Source organism: Electrona antarctica, assembly GCF_951216825.1.
Source record: "Electrona antarctica genome assembly, chromosome: 10".
Taxonomy (NCBI): domain Eukaryota; kingdom Metazoa; phylum Chordata; class Actinopteri; order Myctophiformes; family Myctophidae; genus Electrona; species Electrona antarctica.
In genome coordinates this window covers 21,016,092-21,033,248 of record NC_136791.1, presented here as the reverse complement: position 1 = coordinate 21,033,248, position 17,157 = coordinate 21,016,092, and the positions used below count along the sequence as shown (strand labels likewise).

The window sequence follows — 17,157 nt, the reverse complement described above, 5'->3', positions numbered from 1 at the left end:
CATATATCCATACTGTATCTCTCTCTCTCTCTCTCTCTCTAAATGGTAAATGGTAAATGGTGCATTTATATAGCGCCTTTATCCAAGGCGCTTTACATAGATTGTGCATTACATTCACCCATTCATACACCGATTGCGGCGGAGGCCATGCAAGGTACCAACCAGCACATCGGGAGCAATTTGGGGTTCAGTGTCTTGCCCAAGGACACTTCGACATGTAGACAGGAGGAGCCGGGATTCAAACCGCCGACCCATGGATCATTGGACGACCTGCTCTACCTCCTGAGCCACAGTCGCTTTTATCAGGAACAGAGATAAAAAGGAGGGGCAATTTCAAAACCTGCTTTACGTGGTTTTCTCTCTCTCTCTCTCTCTCTCTCTCTCTCTCTCTCTCTCTCTCTCTCTCTCTCTCTCTCTCTCTCTCTCTCTCTCTCTCTCTCTCTCTCTCCCCAAACATACAGATTCACAACACGTACTGTTCCTTCTTCACCAAATCGCATTTACACAAAGCATGACAGTGCAGTATTGGTTTATATGAGGTGATGATGTGGGCCTTTTTAATCAAGAACAGAGATCTGAAAAAGCTGTGTCCTTGACTCGAGGGCATCAGGTTAGGTCACCACGTGATGATGATGTCTCTCCACTCGCCTTGCATGCATGTGAGAGATTGTACTAAAACAGTGATTCCTATATACCTTAAGGAAGTCTACTTCGAGCAGCAGCAGATCATGTGTTGTCCATTTGCCAATTAATACGTGTCCTGTGATGCACCACCGCAGTACTGCAGCACTCTGCACTAATGAGTCCATTCAGCACATGGAACCATATCCCAATTCTGGCAAATTGCAAGCAATACACAGTGCATTATTTCAACTTCAACGTATTGCTTCAACTTATTGCTTCAACTTATTGCTTCAACTTATTGCTTCAACCTATTGCTTCAACTTATTGCTTCAACCTATTGCTTCAACCTATTGCTTCAACCTATTGCCGGCCTTGCCGCACACGCCTGCGCCGCAAGGCCGTGGCAGGCGTAAAGAGTGTCCCTTATTTCAAGATCTCAAAGGTGGCAACCCTAGTGTGTGTGTGTGTGTGTGTGTGTGTGTGTGTGTGTGTGTGTGTGTGTGTGTGTGTGTGTGTGTGTGTGTGTGTGTGTGTGTGTGTGTGTGTGTGTGTGTGTGCACACACGCATATATTTGTGTGTGTGAGAGAGAGAGAGAGAGAGAGCGGGGGGCGGGGGAGGGGTGAGAGCTGAGAGGGGAAAGGAGGTGAGAGACACCTCCTGAAAGTCTGCCTCATGCCTGCCTGCTAGATTGAATCTTATCAGATTGAAGGCAGAGGCTGTGAGCAGATAGAGAGGAGAGGAGAGACACAGCAAAGGAGTCTGCTGCAGTACAGTTTGTTGTGCACAAAGCCAGACACCACGCTTTTGGGAAAGAGAGGTATTTTGTGAGGCAGCATCTCGACTCTCAGCCTCCTCCACACAAACGCGCACACACACACACACACACACACACACACACACACACACACACACACACACACACACACACACACACACACACACACACACACACACACACACACACACACACACACACACACACACACACACACACACACACACACACACACACACACACACACACAGCAAAGCTTCACGTCCCACTGCTGTCTCTCTGTCTGTCCGTCCGTCCGTCCATCACAGCTAAGACACAGGACAGGGAGCTGGGAGGATCCTCAAGCCTGCTAAAAACAAGCAGGTCTTGGTAAGAGGGAAGACTGACTAGCACAGGTGCTGCAGGAGAGAGAGAGAGAGAGAGAGAGAGAGAGAGAGAGAGAGAGAGAGAGAGGGATAGAGAGAGAGAGAGAGAGAGAGAGAGAGAGAGAGAGAGAGAGAGAGAGAGAGAGAGAGAGACAGAAGGACAGAAGAGAGGGAGGGAGAGGAAAAGGAGAGGGAGGGGACAGAGCAGGACAGAAAAAAGAGAGCGAGGAGAGAGAAGGAAGCAAGAGAGAGAGATTCTGAGGAGTAGGAGAGAGACAGAGAGAGCGAGAGAGAGAGAGGGGGTAGGTGGAGACTTCTAGCTTCAGAAGGGAACCGTGCCTGAGAAGAATTCCAAAACAGCTGTCCGTGCGGCAGACAGACATCCCATCCCAGCCGACAGGAGCGTGTTGTGTGTGTCCCTGAAGGCAGAGGCAGGCAGAAGACATAGCCGTGTCAACAAGGCACGGGACTGGAGCCACACACACACATACTGTACACACACATACCTCCATCCGGCTGCACACTCACTCTGCACATCAATCTGGGATTCTGGGGACGAGGACGTTCAGGAGAGTAGGCAGGATCACCGCCAAGGATCAAGAAGACCTCTCCATTTGGAATATCAGAGGTGAGTGAGAGGCAGCCGGCATTGTGTTTTAGTTGCAGTACTGTAGTGTCAGTTTGGTATTCAATTGATCAACCGATCAAATGTCGGTTTATTGTAATTGTTCATGTAAATTGTAAAAAGTGTCCTGTAAGTCCATATGGGCTGGGCTTCTTCGGAAGCATGACACTTAAATAAAGAATCAATCAATCAATAAATCAATCAATCATACTGTCATGCTCTGTGCAGGTGATTTAGATATGCGTTTATTATTAATAGAACTTCGTAGATTCGATTTTTTTTTCTTTGCTGTATTCCTCATCCTCACAGTGCTTAGGTTTGTGACGAGGGCATGCATTGTATAGCAGGCAGAATGGGTTGTTTGCTCAGCGACAGGCAAGTGTGAAAACGTGCATGGTAAGTTTAGCCGGTCTAAGAATGTTTGCTCAGCAAACGCTCTCATACATACAACACAAGGGCTGAACTGTTAAGAGCAACATGATACCCCTTTCCAAGAGAGACATTTTTAGTCTGGCTACACAGACACAGTACAACATGCTTTAAGGCACGTTTCCACCAAAATGCAGAGCTAGCCCCTGCTTGAATCCCTCGAGGGAGCAGATTTGGATGGGGGTTAGAGAGGAAAAAGGTCTGTGCTCATCACTTTGCCAACATGCGTTTGTGTTGTCATCAAGTTTCATCGTGTTTTCATAATGCTTCAGTTTTTTTGCCAAGGATAACTCTGGCAAACGGTGCCTGACTGTGCTTGTGCAGCAGGGTGGCACCAGGGAGAGAGCGAAAGACACAGAACAAATACTCCACCCTGCTATTCACCATAGTCCCAGTGCAGCCACCACCAGGCCCCCCAAAGGAAGGCCTTTGCCTATAATTGAGGGCTTTTTTTATGTAACAAACAGCTTGGCCTATTCTGGAAGGGTACCATTACCATGTGCGGTGTGTGCCTATTCTTTTTATAACAGCCCAAACTGAGGGTCTTTTGGCTATTCATAGACACGACAGAAGTCAAGACCGGAGATGCAAACCAATTAACTTCACAGTTCTAGTCATACAGTATACTGTACAGTAGGCTACTTCTGCATGAGGTGCAGAGGTAAGTACACCGTCACCACGCTTGTCCCTCTGCTATTAGCCTGTGTATATTACAGTCTATAAGTCTATATACAGTCATTACAATGTGACAAAATAGCATGCTCTCATCATCTCCGCTGTAATGCAAGAACATCTGCACAGTGATAATGCCCATATGAGACAAGACATTCAGTCAGAGACTGCAAGCTTTTCATTTATTTATTTTTACAGAAAAAGCCTTATGCAGCCATTCTGCCATAGCCCTCTTCTACGTATTTGTCGCTGGCTGTCTCATGGCTGTGGTGTATTTCAGTGTGCAGCGACAGTTGAGCTGCAAAGCGTCGTCAAACTGGAACCGGATTTGTTTTTTTGGCACCGACCGTCCACTGTAAAAGCTCCAGGAATACATCGACCCAGTTATTTGGCTCATGACTTGATTGATACAGTATATTATGGCCTATCCCAAAATAGCCAGACGCGGCATGAGCAGTATCTTTAATATCACCATCCTCCCATTGCCCCATATCTGTCTGTCATTACATTTAAAGACACAGCAACACCCCCCCCCCCTCCCCCAAATAGGAATAACTAACCCCCCAAAGGGGTTAGTTAGGGAACATAATTCCCCCTTCCGTTGCAGTGACGAGGTAAAGCCCCGTCGTCAAGGCTGGAGAGACTCCAGATCTCATTATGCCTGCAAAGATAGCCACAGCTGACCCAATGACACAGACACGCATGCACACGCACACGCACACACACACACACACACACACACACACACACACACACACACACACACACACACACACACACCTATATCCCGCAGCACTTGTCAGGAGTGGATCAGCAATCCTGAGGAAGGCGCCACTGCATGCCTCCTTCCTTCCTTCCCTCCCCGGAGGTGTAAATGAAAACCGTGACCGCATTCTGCAGTGGCGTCGCTGCCCGCCCGCCCACCTGCTCGCCCGCCCCGGCTCAGAGCGGGGCAGCACGTGCACGTGCCATGCACCCTGCTTCTCCTCCTCCTCCTCCTGGGCCCGTTCCAAAAGAAGAGTCGCATGTCATGGCTTTGGCTGCATAAGCCCCACCACAACGCACCTGCTCCACTTCTAACAGTCCCCGACGAGACAGAAATGGATCCAGGGGGTCAGCGGGCCAACGTGAGGCTGTCGTCATGCTGCAGGCTACCCTCAGCTATACTGTAACTAACCAGCCATTTCCGGGTCGGGCAAACATCAGATCAGTGTATACTGTATAGCTTTTGAAATGTCCTCTTTTTAAGAGTTGGATTCAATTGAAGGAAGCATGAGCTCAGCTCGGGGCTCTCCCCAGGTTGGCGGAGGGAGAGTATAGCGCCCCAGGAGTACAGCTTTATCCGGAATTGGCACCGGGTGAAAAATGCGTTACAAAAATCGTGGGATAAAAATGAAAAATAAATGTATAATACATTGATTCGACTTAATTCAAGAATTGGATTCCACTAAGCGTTTGGCAGTGAAGGCATCAAAAACTGAGGCAGTGTATTAGTAGTAGTATTGTTTTTTTTGTTCCTCAGAATTTGACGCGGTGACCGGGTGACCCCTGACATTCCTGTCATGTTTGCCACACCAGCTAAACTGGACCACCAGTGAGTGAGTGCATGGCTTGACATGAAGGTCAACCTTTCATCAAACCAGCTGACTTCTTCTCAGGGGCCACAACTGTTGACCTTGAGTATAGGATAGGATGCACAGCAGCAGATGTCTGTCTGTCTGTCTCTCCCCAAGTGTTTCAGGAAGAGCTGGGTTGATCCCGCCTGGTCAAGGATCTCCTACTGCATTCCAACCGCCAGGCTATTGATTTCAAACCATGTCATGATCTTCTATCATGAAGCAGCAAAGCTTTGCATTTTCTTCTATAGTCACTGTACATTTGTCACGAAGCTGGCAGACCAATATAATTCCATGAGTATGTCCGACCGGAAGTGCTACACAGTAAAATCCTTGTTAACTTATGTATACCTGTCCTGTACAATATATAACATTGCACAAATGTAACCAAATGGACATGTCAGGATGGTCAGGATTTGACTGTGTAGATCCAGTGGTGGTGCAGTAACCTTTAATTCTTGTGATTGGCCACAGGGTGGATGTTATAGCTATATAGACGGAGCATGCGCACTCTGACCAGCACCACCCACAGAGGCAGCAGGAAGCGGAGGCAGCATTAGTTTATTAACTTCCAATCGTGGCCTGATTTTAGTGATTTCTCACCACAGCACGCGTGCATCTGTTGTCAAGGTCAGACGCTATTGAGCAGCGGAGGGAGGGAAAATGACAGCAAAGACTAGAGGGCAGGATGACTGATGGAGTAGTAAGCCTTGCTGAGAGCCATGTGGCCTATAGGGCAGGAGCCTATGGGCTCCATTTTCGTCACCCCTAAACCCCTTATCCCTAAACTTCTTTGCCTTTTTGAATAGTTAAAATGTAGATTGGCTAGTTGAACTATTCAAAAAATGTTTATCAAAATAGTAAAAAAAAAAAAAAGGCAAAGAAGTTTAGGGATAAGGGGTTTAGCAGTGATGAAAATGGAGCCCATATATCTCCTGTTTCTGTAGCATGAGGCAGCTTGATGTACAAGTACACCCCCTGGACATGACGCTAGTATGTCGCAGGGAGTTACACCCAATCCAAACCTTGATGCCTAGTGCCGAGCAGGGAGGGATTGGGTACCATTTTTCAGACTCTTTGATATGACCCGCCCTGAGACTGGGAGGTCTCAGGGCGGGTCATATCAAAGAGTCTGAAACACTCTAACCACAAGGACACTGAGCTGGTTTGGAGACAATGAGATAGAAATCCTGACCATCCTGACCATCCAGGCTAGCATGTCATCTAACGTTATCCATCTCGCATCAAACACTGCGGGGATCGAACCCCAACCTCCCAGTCTCAGGGCGGACACTCTAACCACAAGGCCACTGAGCTGGTTTGGAGACAATGAGATAGAAAACCTGACCATCCTGACCATCCAGGCTAGCATGTCATCTAACGTTATCCATCTCGCATCAAACACTGCGGCAGTACTTCTCGCCCCGCTCCCTCCCTGCTGCCCGCCCACACACACCTTCCCTCATTCCCTCTCTCTCTCTCTCTCTCTCTTGCTATTGGCAAACAACAAACATCTTTCGTTTTGAATGCACATGGCGTGCATTCAAAACCGCTATCTCTCACGACGAGCCCAGTCAAGCACCTCGTACAAACACTCGCGCTCACACTCAAACACACGACACAAGGAGGGATGGCGATGCCGTTCCAACACGCTCGCACATGTTGCATCCTTCCAATGTGTTTGTCATGTCTATGTATAGCACCACATTGTGCCTGCTACTGTAAGTGACAGGTTTAATTTGGGCTGTAATGACGCCCACCTCCCCCCAAAGTGAGAGCATTTTTCTGCATCACTATATATTTTCAAGGTTGAGAGACATGGTGAGGTGAAAAGGTAGTGGTTAATGTTACAGCATGATCACGCTGTTGTGTCTACTCTAAATGGTAAATGGTGCATTTATATAGCACTTTCTATCCAAAGCATTTTACTGTGCATCACATTCACCTACAAAAACCTGCACAGTGCACATCGGGAGCAATTAGGGGTGCAGAGTCTTGCTCAAGGACATTTCAACACTAACTCTGGGGGAGCCCGGGTTCGAACTGGGAACCTCACGCTCACGGTTCCCATACAGCCACTCTACCGGCCAGTCTAGTTTGTGTGGTTATGGTTTAGTGATTGGACAAGTGATAAATGGTAAACTCCTTCATATAACCTTAATTTGTACAGATGAGGTCAGAAACTACGAGAGACAAAAACGCACACAAATGAATTGGAAACACAAGCCTAACCGCATGCTATGCGTGCACGTTGTGAGCTTGTAGATCAGCTATTTTCTGTGTGAAACGTCGTCACGCAACTAAGTACTGAATAAATCAGTGGTTCCCAAACTTTACAGCTCGAGACCCAAAAAATACATGATGTATGTATCCTTCCCCAGGACCTAAACGCACATGAGTTAACCACTTACTGTAAGCCCTATTTAATATTGTGAGCTGCTCTACAAGCTCACAACATGTCACGATGCGATGTGAGCTTACAGTACATATTTATGCGGATAGAAACTTTTTGAATTTGTGTAGAACATTTCTGGGGGGAAACCTGAAATGTATTTAAAAAAAGAAAGAAAAACCTGTAAAAAAAATTGCTCCATGACCCAGAAATCGGTCCCGGCCCATTGTTTGAGAAGCACTACTTTAGTGAGCACTTGATTCAAGTCTCTCTACAGTCTAGATTAGAACCAGCCTAAAAATGCAAGAATGTAAACACGTCATGGTGAAAAATTAGGTCTAGTAGCCTACATATCAAGCGGTAGTTGTTAATGATTCTATTTGGAACTCAAATGCACGGCAACAAGTGTCTGCGTGTCTCTCTCTCTCTCTATCTCCCCCTCTAATGTGTCTGCCGGATAAATGTGGCCTGCTTTTTAAAGAGGTCCTGATAAGAGCGCTGTTAAGAGTGCGTCTCCACGAGGTCAGCTGCTGCAGCAAGAATGTGGATGTTTTGTCAGTCGACCGTTTTGTTTTGTCATGTTATGTTTCATGCGGTCGGTCGGTCGGTCGGTCGGTCGGTGGATCGACCGCCCAGGCACGCATGCACGGCTGTGCAGCCAGTGGTGGAAAGTAACTATAAAGTACATTTACTTAAGTGCTGGAATTAAGTGCAATGTTGAGGTAACTTTACTTGAGTATTTCCGAAATTCTACGCCACTATACATCTCAGATCCAAATATTGTACTTTTACTCCGCTACATTAATTTGAAAACATTGTAGATTTTCATTATTATTACAAAACATACATTAACCACTTCATCCCTTTCCAGCCGTTTGAAAATAGCAGATCTACAAACTCACAATGTGTCGCAATGCGACGCATTGTGAGCTTGTAGATCTGCTATTTTCAAAATATTTTATATGCATTTTGAACTTGTGAAATGGGACATTCTGCATAATGACTACTTACTATTTTTGGTACTTCATAAGTACATTTCGATGCCAATACTTTCGTACTTTTAGTCAGAGTACAGAGTATTTCTACATTTCTGCAGTATATTGATACTTTTACAAGTATAAGTAATGTGTAAACAATGTGGGTACTTTTTTCCTTCACGGCTGTGCAGTGGAGCACTGTGTCAGACGGTCATACTGCTGACAGACCTCTCATAAGTAAATATGTCTATAAATGGGCAAGCACTCTCCCTCTCCCTCTGCACACGCACACACACACCCCCCTTTCACATTTATTTTTCATCTCCTTGGTTACTGTGTCATTTCAAACGGTAAAACCGAAAAAAGAACAATTTCACTTGGGTTTTGTAACTGAATAATTTATAAAAAAGAAATAAGTGCATCAGTTCTGACCACATGCAGCCTTTAGTGTCCCACTTTTTGGCATATCAAGATAGTATAGGCACACGTTTGGTCGAAAATAGGCAAACATTCTGTGAAAGTAGATATACAAGCTCACAACGCATATCGTGTTGAACTTGTGACGTGTTGTTAGCGTGTACTATGTCTGCTATTTTGGCTACTTGACATGCAATAGTTGAAGTGGTTAAAATCTATCAAGGCCTTATGTGTATCAAAGCCTGCAGGTTCAAATCACAATCTGCATTGCCTTGTCTCTTAAAATACACCCATGTGTAATCCCTCTCTCTCCCTCTCCCTTTATCATGCAAGCCCCCTTAAACCCATTTTTCCCTTATGCTGCCAGCCGGGCAACCCCCCATACCAGCCCCCCCCCCCTCTCTTTCTTCCATCTCTGTGCGTGTCTAAGTAGCAGGCCTCCCCTAAACTTGCTACCCTGCGCTGATCCTAGTTAAATTCCCCCCGGCATCGCCTATCTCTCCTCCGCCCCCAATCTGCTGTCCAGCTGTTCCACATTAGCACATCCAGAACAGGGGGAAGCCTTCGTTTCGGAGGTATACTTGGCATTGTTGGAAATGTGAATGTGAGCAGAACAATGGCAGGGCCTCATGCAGGCACGTGCACACATACACATCAAAGGGGTCTTCAGTAGGATTGTCCCGATCCGGAATCGGATCAGGAGCAAAAAACGTGATCGGGACATTTCTAGTAGGCTATCAATAATATATCCACGTCATGATATTAGACTGGATATTGTGTGTGATTTTGGATATTGTACTATTGTGATGTGGCATATAAGTGTTCTATAAAAATATAAATATCGGATAAATATCAGATACTCAAAATCAACCGTCTGTAAAAAGCGGCCTTTCTTCAGACCACACTTACTATGGTGAAAGAAATGCAAATCCCCCCCCACCCCCCATATCCGAAGGCAGCATTCAGGAGAATTGCCTTTTTCTGAACTCTCCCGAACTTGAATGCAACATTCTGCGGTGACAGACTTTGTCTGTGTGCAGAAATCCATGTCGTACGTTGTTGTAACGCTGAATCTCCAGTAGACATGAGTGTTGATTTCGTCAACTAAAACTATGATGAAATGACATAAAAACTAAAATAAGTCAGCTATGATGACTAAAGGGCCTTTCAAACGTGAAGCGATATAACGCGACTATGGTTCATTTTCAATGAGACCTGCGTTTTTGCGCGGAGCAGCCGCGGTGCGACAACGCAAGCGTATTTACGTGAATTTGTTGCTCATTTCGTGCACACGCCTGTGACTCACCAGTTTAGTTTAGCTTTTTTTTTTACGCTTGCGTTGTCGAGCCCCTCCTGAGAAGACCTGCCGTTGATCCAGGCAGCAACGTGTGCGTTCCTCGCTTCCCGTTTGAAAGGCCCTTAAAACTGTGACTAAATATATTGACAATTTCGTCAACAAATACAAACTAGACAAAGGGACTAGTGGAGAATAAGTCGTTTTATGTTTGGTTGCAAGCAGGTGTCCCGTTCCGAAAATAGCATATCTACAAGCTCACTATGGCATATATAAATCAGGCATTACGACGTCATCATGGCCCGCTAAGGTACATTTTAGTCAACTAAATTAACTGTAGATTTAGTCGACTAAAACATTTCAGGTGACTAAAATGTGACTAAAACAATGGATTTTTTTGTGAAAAGACTATGACTAACACTAAATCAATTTGCTGTCAAAATAAACACTGCCAGACGCCAGTAGCTAAAGAGTGCGGGGGTCGCGCTCCGAAAATAGCTGATCTGAGCTTGTATAGATCAGCTATTTTCACTATTCTTTGCAAAAAGTGCCCTTTCTAGGGAATTTCAGCCCCCATGGCCATGCCTCTCTAACATTCTCTGCACGTCCCTCCCTGCTCATCCTCATCCTCCACTTTTCAGGCCGTATACAATCCTCATGTAGTGTTAGGATATTGAACCAGATTCTTCAAAATGTCTTCTAAAACATGACAGTTTTCTGAAAAACCCTGTATGTTTCTATCAGTGGTTTTCAAACTATTTCATGTCAAGGACCCCACAAATTATATGTAAATGGCCGCCGACCCCCATCTGAAAATATGTTGTTCCAGGGACCTCCCCAGAAGCAAAGATTTGGGTTAAAAAAACGTTCGCTCTGAAATAATGTATATTCAAAGATTTGCACCACATTTTCACGATTTTTCAATAGTTAAAGTATAACATAATGCTTAAAAAACAAAAGGGGTTCCCGTCCTGAATGGGTTCATTTAACCCCGAGTGTGTAAAGAAAGTGTAAAGAGAGTGTAAAGATTGACTCAACACTGGGTGTTTTACTGCGCTGGCTCCTTGGCTCTCCAAATGCAGGGGGGATGAGCACGTTCTGTCTTGGCTCCAGGAAATAATTTAGGGACTGTTGTTGGTAATCAGATTTCTTTATCGGGATGGCTGGGTAGACAGGAACTGTAGATCAGTAGAAGCAGGTCACTGCGGGGAAAGCCTCGGGGAGACTTCGGTAAATCTGTCAGCAATGGGTTCAAATGTGTTATATAAATATCAAATGGAATGCCTGATGTAACATAGACTCCTTGCATGTGGTATATACCCCCAGCAGCAAACCCACAGAAATATGTTTAGTGTCAACATGTTACTGATGCCATTGACCTGAAGATCTGACTGTTCTCCATTTCCATCTCATTTCAGAACGGAGGCTGGGCTGGGCGACCTTTCTGCAAACATAATCGCCGCTATAGAACTTGGAATCCTATTTCCTGATCAATGACACTACCAAGGCTATTTTTGGAGTTGCACATGACCTGCGCCTTACTGGAGAATGTAACTCGAGCATCTCACCAGGGACTGGTGTAGACTGTATCGCGTTCAAAAACCACATAAAGATATATCTCTTTTTTTTTTTGGTTATCGTTCTGTCCTGCATATCTGAAGACATGCCGGCTAAAGCTCCGATATACCTGAAACCCATCAACAGTAAGAAGGGGAAAAAATGTCGCCTGAGGGACATGCTGTCCCCAGATATGATCAGTCCACCCCTGGGGGACTTCCGCCACACTGTCCACATTGGTCGGGGAGACAGAGACACCTTTGGAGACATGTCTTTCCTTCAGGGGAAGTTTGAGCTTCTGCCAGGGAAGGACGCGATAGCACAACCTCTGTTTGGCCTCCAAAACGACTATCTGCGAACAAACAGCACCTCCGACGCTTCCTTTGCCGAGACCCCCTCCCCCGTTCTCAAGAACGCCATATCCCTCCCTACCATCGGCGGTGGCCAGGCCCTCACTCTTCCCCTGATCTCCTGCGGTGTGTACCGGCTGCCCCCGGAGCCGCTGGAGGACATTGTGGGGGCTTCTTCTTCGGCTTCCATGAACCCCGACCGGATGCAAGAACTGGAGATCATGCAGATGGACGAGCTGCTGTGCTCCATGGAGGTCTTTAGCCGCAAGCCCTCCCCGCCTCCCATCGGCGCCGTCCGCTCGAAACCAGACGTCCTTCTGGATCTGGCGCCGGAGAAACCGGAGGAGCCGATCAGCAAGGCGGTCTCCAAAGCCAATAAAATGAACAAAGGCGAAAGGGGGCGCGAGAAGCCGTCGTCCTCCTACTACAACAGCGGCGGCAGCAATAAGGGCAGCTTCAAGGCCAACGGGAGCCTGTACAGCAGCGCGAGCAGCGACAGCTACGACAGCTACGACGGCAAAGGGCACGGCGGCGCCGTTCACGACGGGAGTCCCAGCGGCAACAGCGGCAGGGGGGGCTTCAACGGGAACGGCAACTGCAACGGCTATGGACGCTTCAACAGTGAGGAGCTCTCTGACTGCATCGGAGACTGGGCGGACAGGGACAGCGGGATGGAGGAGGGGGGGCGCATCACCTGCGACTTTGACTTGGCGTTCCCCAATAAGGGGAAGAGGTGCGCGTCCCAGGACTCCCTCGCCCAGATCACGGGCTCGCTGCTCTCCCTCGAGCTGGACTTGGGCCCGTCCATCCTGGACGACGTGCTCAACATCATGAATCAGCCCGCCGCAAAGAGCAGGCCGTGAGCAGTGCTGCGGCCGAGCGCAAAGAGCAGGCCGTGAGCAGTGCTACGGCCGAGCGCAAAGAGCAGGCCATGAGCAGTGCTATAAGGCCGAGTTCTGGGGTGTGGGTAAAAATATGGGGAAATTATTATAGGACTTTTCAATCTTCATAATTGGTCCTCACTAATGTCCATGAGTTTTTTTCCTACTCAGTCTGTGTCTCATATAGGACCATGGGCAGTTCAGAAACTGAACTGCCCATGGTGCCACTGTCTTCCAGCCAGTGGCATCATCGATGGGGAGTCTAAACTAATAGAAACGTCAGGCTTTCTATTCCTGAAAAGTTACCATGCTATAATGGAAGACATCGTATTAAAAATCTTAAATAAAATAATCTTGTTTAAAAACAATATCAGCCTAACGATGATGTTACTGGAAGACAGGTGTCTGAACTGCCCACAGCCCTCCTATGAAACACAAAGACTGAGTACATTATTGCTTGCTCAGAGCGCGCAAGTACTGCGATCGGCTGGGTATGTCGGTGTTGACCACCGGCCAATAAGGGACCACCATTCTTGATGACGTAACTAAGGTACGTTTGGTGATAGGCTGGGTATGTATGTATGTATGTATGTATGTATGTATGTATGTATGTATGTATGTATGTATGTATGTATGTATGTATGTATGTATGTCGGAGTAAGAATGGTGGTCCCTTATTGTCTGTTGATGGTGACGTAACTAAGGTATGTTTCAAGGTTGGTATAAGGTCAATAACGGGTCTAAAGGATTTAGAACAGCAGTTGTAATATAGACATTATGGCCTACTTGTGTGCAAGTCGCAAGTTGGCACCTCGACAGAGTGCATTTCTAGTTATTATTATTTTTGTTGCTATTTTATCAGTATTGAGGACCAATTATAAGAAGAAGGTTGAAAAGTGGTGAAGCCATAGCCTACTTTAACTATAAGCCATGAGAGAGACTCATGAAGCAATCAAAATGGTGTCTGGATATATCATTGTGATGAAAATGAGCTAAAATAGTCATGAACTTGCTTATGTTTTTATTGTCAAAACAAATAACTATTGTTGCTTCTATGGAGTGTTGATTTTCTCTTTCTTCTTTGTTTGTCAGATGCTACCAGCATGTTTAAGATGCATGCACTATTGAATTTAAACTAAAATACAGCCATTTGTGCCTTTGTTTTGTTCTGTTTTTCCTCCTGAATTAAATTAATAATAATGAATTATAGTTTTGGTTTATTTTCCTGACATATGCAGCCATTTATATAAAAAGGTACTCGAGTTTTGAGGTTGCATTAACTTTTTTTCATTTCATTTTTTTTACGCACACAAGAAGCATTAAAATAATGCATTTTGCGTGACCTATTATTGTGTTTAACAAAGCACGGTTTTCTTTGCCACACGACTCGTTTGCCACATGACTATTTCAAGGAACAGAATACTATGCATATTTGTGTTTTTATTATTGTAAGACAAATAAATACATTTTGTCCTATTTTGCTGAATTTCTTGCAAGCATATACTGTATATAGGCACTGGATATGAGTGTTTATTCTCTGTGTGTGTGTGTGTGTGTGTGTGTGTGTGTGTGTGTGTGTGTGTGTGTGTGTGTGTGTGTGTGTGTGTGTGTGTGTGTGTGTGTGTGAGAGAGAGAGAGAGAGAGACAGAGACCCTTTATTTAATCTTTCGTGTACACTCAAAAATTCATCAGGACAATTCTACAAATTGCATGCGTTGGGCACTCACAATAATATTAAAAATAGTATTAAAAAAAACATTTATTTTCCATCCTAAAACAAAGACAAAACCAGTGATTCTTGCTCAATGCTATACACAAGACATTCTCTTTCGCCCCCACATCTCAACAAACTGTTCTCTAGACAGGAAATCAGTTCATAGTAGGCAAACTCTATTCTGAGACAAGCTGATACCAGTCCTTTTGCCATGAGTTCAGGTTTTCTACTGACCCTGCATTTTATTCCTCACAGTGAGCCCAGATGCTCATTGTTACCGACGCAAGTAAAAACAAAAAAAGTTTAGCAGTCCCACCCGTCTCTTTTGTGATGCTTTGTACTTTGGCCCAAAAATAAACATGTCATCATTGAGCTCGTTAGAGAGAGAGAGAGAGAGAGAGAGAGAGAGAGAGAGAGAGAGAGAGAGAGAGAGAGAGAGAGAGAGAGAGAGAGAGAGAGAGAGAGAGAGAGAGAGAGAGAGACAAGGAGCGAAGAACAGAATAAAGTAGGACAGTGACAAAAAGACAAGACAAGGGGATGTCTTATCCAGGAAATAAAGGACCATAGACTGGCAGAGAGAGAGAAGGACAGAATGGATTAATTTTCTCGCCCCTGGCATTCCTCACATTCTGCCCTGCTGTGGGAGCAGTTCTGGGTGAGATGCAGCCCCTCATCTGGCCAACCAGGCGCCGGCGGCTTCAGTCGTTTGCACTTTGCACGTGGAGGAAGGGGACAAGCAGAGGAGGGGGTCCTAAAAATTCCCTGCATTCCAAACCACAGAACACAAGTGTCCAGGGCTAGACATAAATCAGCTGTTTCAAGTGTGTGCGTGTGTGTGTGTGTGTGTGTGTGTGTGTGTGTGTGTGTGTGTGTGTGTGGGGGGGGGGGGGGGGGGTCTTAATCTTAGACCTAGCAATCCATCAAGCAGAATGTGTAGGGATATGCGGTTGTAAATCCTAACTCAACTGCCCACAGGACAAACTTTGTCCAGTACAGAGCAAAGCAATGGATGTGCCCTCCCATATGTTGACTTGGCAATGTTAAAGTAGGCCAACAGTTCGAAAGAGCAAGACACTGGACCATATGTGATTACACATGCCTTTTGTAGTACCCTTGAACCCGAACAGCCCTTCATACAATGCATCCCTCAACCCTATTCCCTCCATCTCCGATGCAGGGCCCTAAAGTGAGGCACATACATTATACAGCATAGGGCAGGGGTGTCCAAACATTTTTCAAAGGGGGTCATATAAGAACATTTATAAACACCCAAGGGCCAACTACATCTCCTAACATAATGTACCGTCGGACTATAACAAAGTCACATACATAATTGAGTACCACAGACGAATAACAGTCCAAGTCCACACTATTGATCCATAATATATAAATGATAGATAAGGGTTCAGGACAACGAGGCCTTTTCGTGGAGGGGTCAGTCTGAAATTTGGACTTAGACTGTTTTTCGTCTGTGGTACTCAATTATTAATTACATATGCATCGCATCTAAACGATTCTATTCTATCATCAATATTTAATATCAATGGTCTTTTGTCCAACAGGTGTGTGCTGTTAGCAAAAAGTGTAACTCAGCCTTTTTTCAGCCACATGTCACATTTCCAAATGTAACCAGACAAGCAAGGTAAAAAAAAAAAATATATATATATATATATATATATATATATATATATATATATATATATATATACGTATATGAAGGAACAAGGAGTACACTGACAAATACTCCCATACTGTTGGGTGGGTCGTTCATAATACAATTCAGGTATGAAGCTGCATACAGCATACAATTCTTCCCCGGGCCGTATTTGGCCCGCGGGCTGCACTTTCACTTTGGACACCCCTGGTATAGGGGGAGTCAATACAAGAAGACCCTATGGAGGCCCTCAGAACCAGACATGTTCCTCTTCAACATCACACACATGGACGTCCTTCACATTTGCAAGATAAGGGGCTGTCACCTTAACACCAACATATATTTGTCTTTTAAGTGCCAATGTACCAATCTTGGCCTGAGGGGCCTAGATAACAATACCCCAAATCTCGGCCACTCGCTCACTCCAGCATGGCCGTGTTGCGGTGACATTGGTGACCTGCTGAAATATGTGACATCACAGATGTAGACATCACGTATAACGTCAGTCATTGCGGTTTGTTTATTAGCAGAATTCAACCTAGCGGTATTTAGGCCACGTATTTAAAGACATTCCATGCATGTAAGTTAAGTGAAGTCCACAAGATGGTCAAATATTTTGGCAGGTCACCAATTTCACCGTAACACCACCATGCTTGCTGGAGTGACCTTGCTTGAGTGGCCGAGATCCAGGGGTAATGGAATTTAGCTTTACTCCCTCCCACCACATGAACACAGGACGTCCATAAGTGCCGACCATGTTTGCGATAGCAAGCTAATTATTTCACATGCAAATAATTAGCTGCGTGCAATCCCA

At 45.5% G+C, this 17,157-nt stretch overlaps 1 protein-coding gene across 2 annotated transcripts; it reads left to right on the top strand.

Annotated features, from left to right (window-relative positions):
- Positions 1 to 1,984: 1,984 nt before the first annotated feature.
- cdc42ep3 (CDC42 effector protein (Rho GTPase binding) 3) lies at positions 1,985 to 13,460 on the top strand. Of its 2 annotated transcripts, XM_079511755.1 has the most exons (3): positions 1,985 to 2,393; positions 11,606 to 12,950; positions 12,987 to 13,460. In XM_079511755.1, the coding sequence occupies exons 2-3, from the start codon at positions 11,851 to 11,853 to the stop codon at positions 12,991 to 12,993; spliced, it is 1,107 nt and encodes a 368-aa protein (XP_079367881.1). In that variant the 5' UTR covers positions 1,985 to 2,393; positions 11,606 to 11,850; the 3' UTR covers positions 12,994 to 13,460. The 2 variants fall into 2 exon arrangements, with proteins under 2 accessions (XP_079367881.1, XP_079367882.1); XM_079511756.1 differs by having other exon boundaries at positions 11,606 to 13,460.
- Positions 13,461 to 17,157: the final 3,697 nt, after the last annotated feature.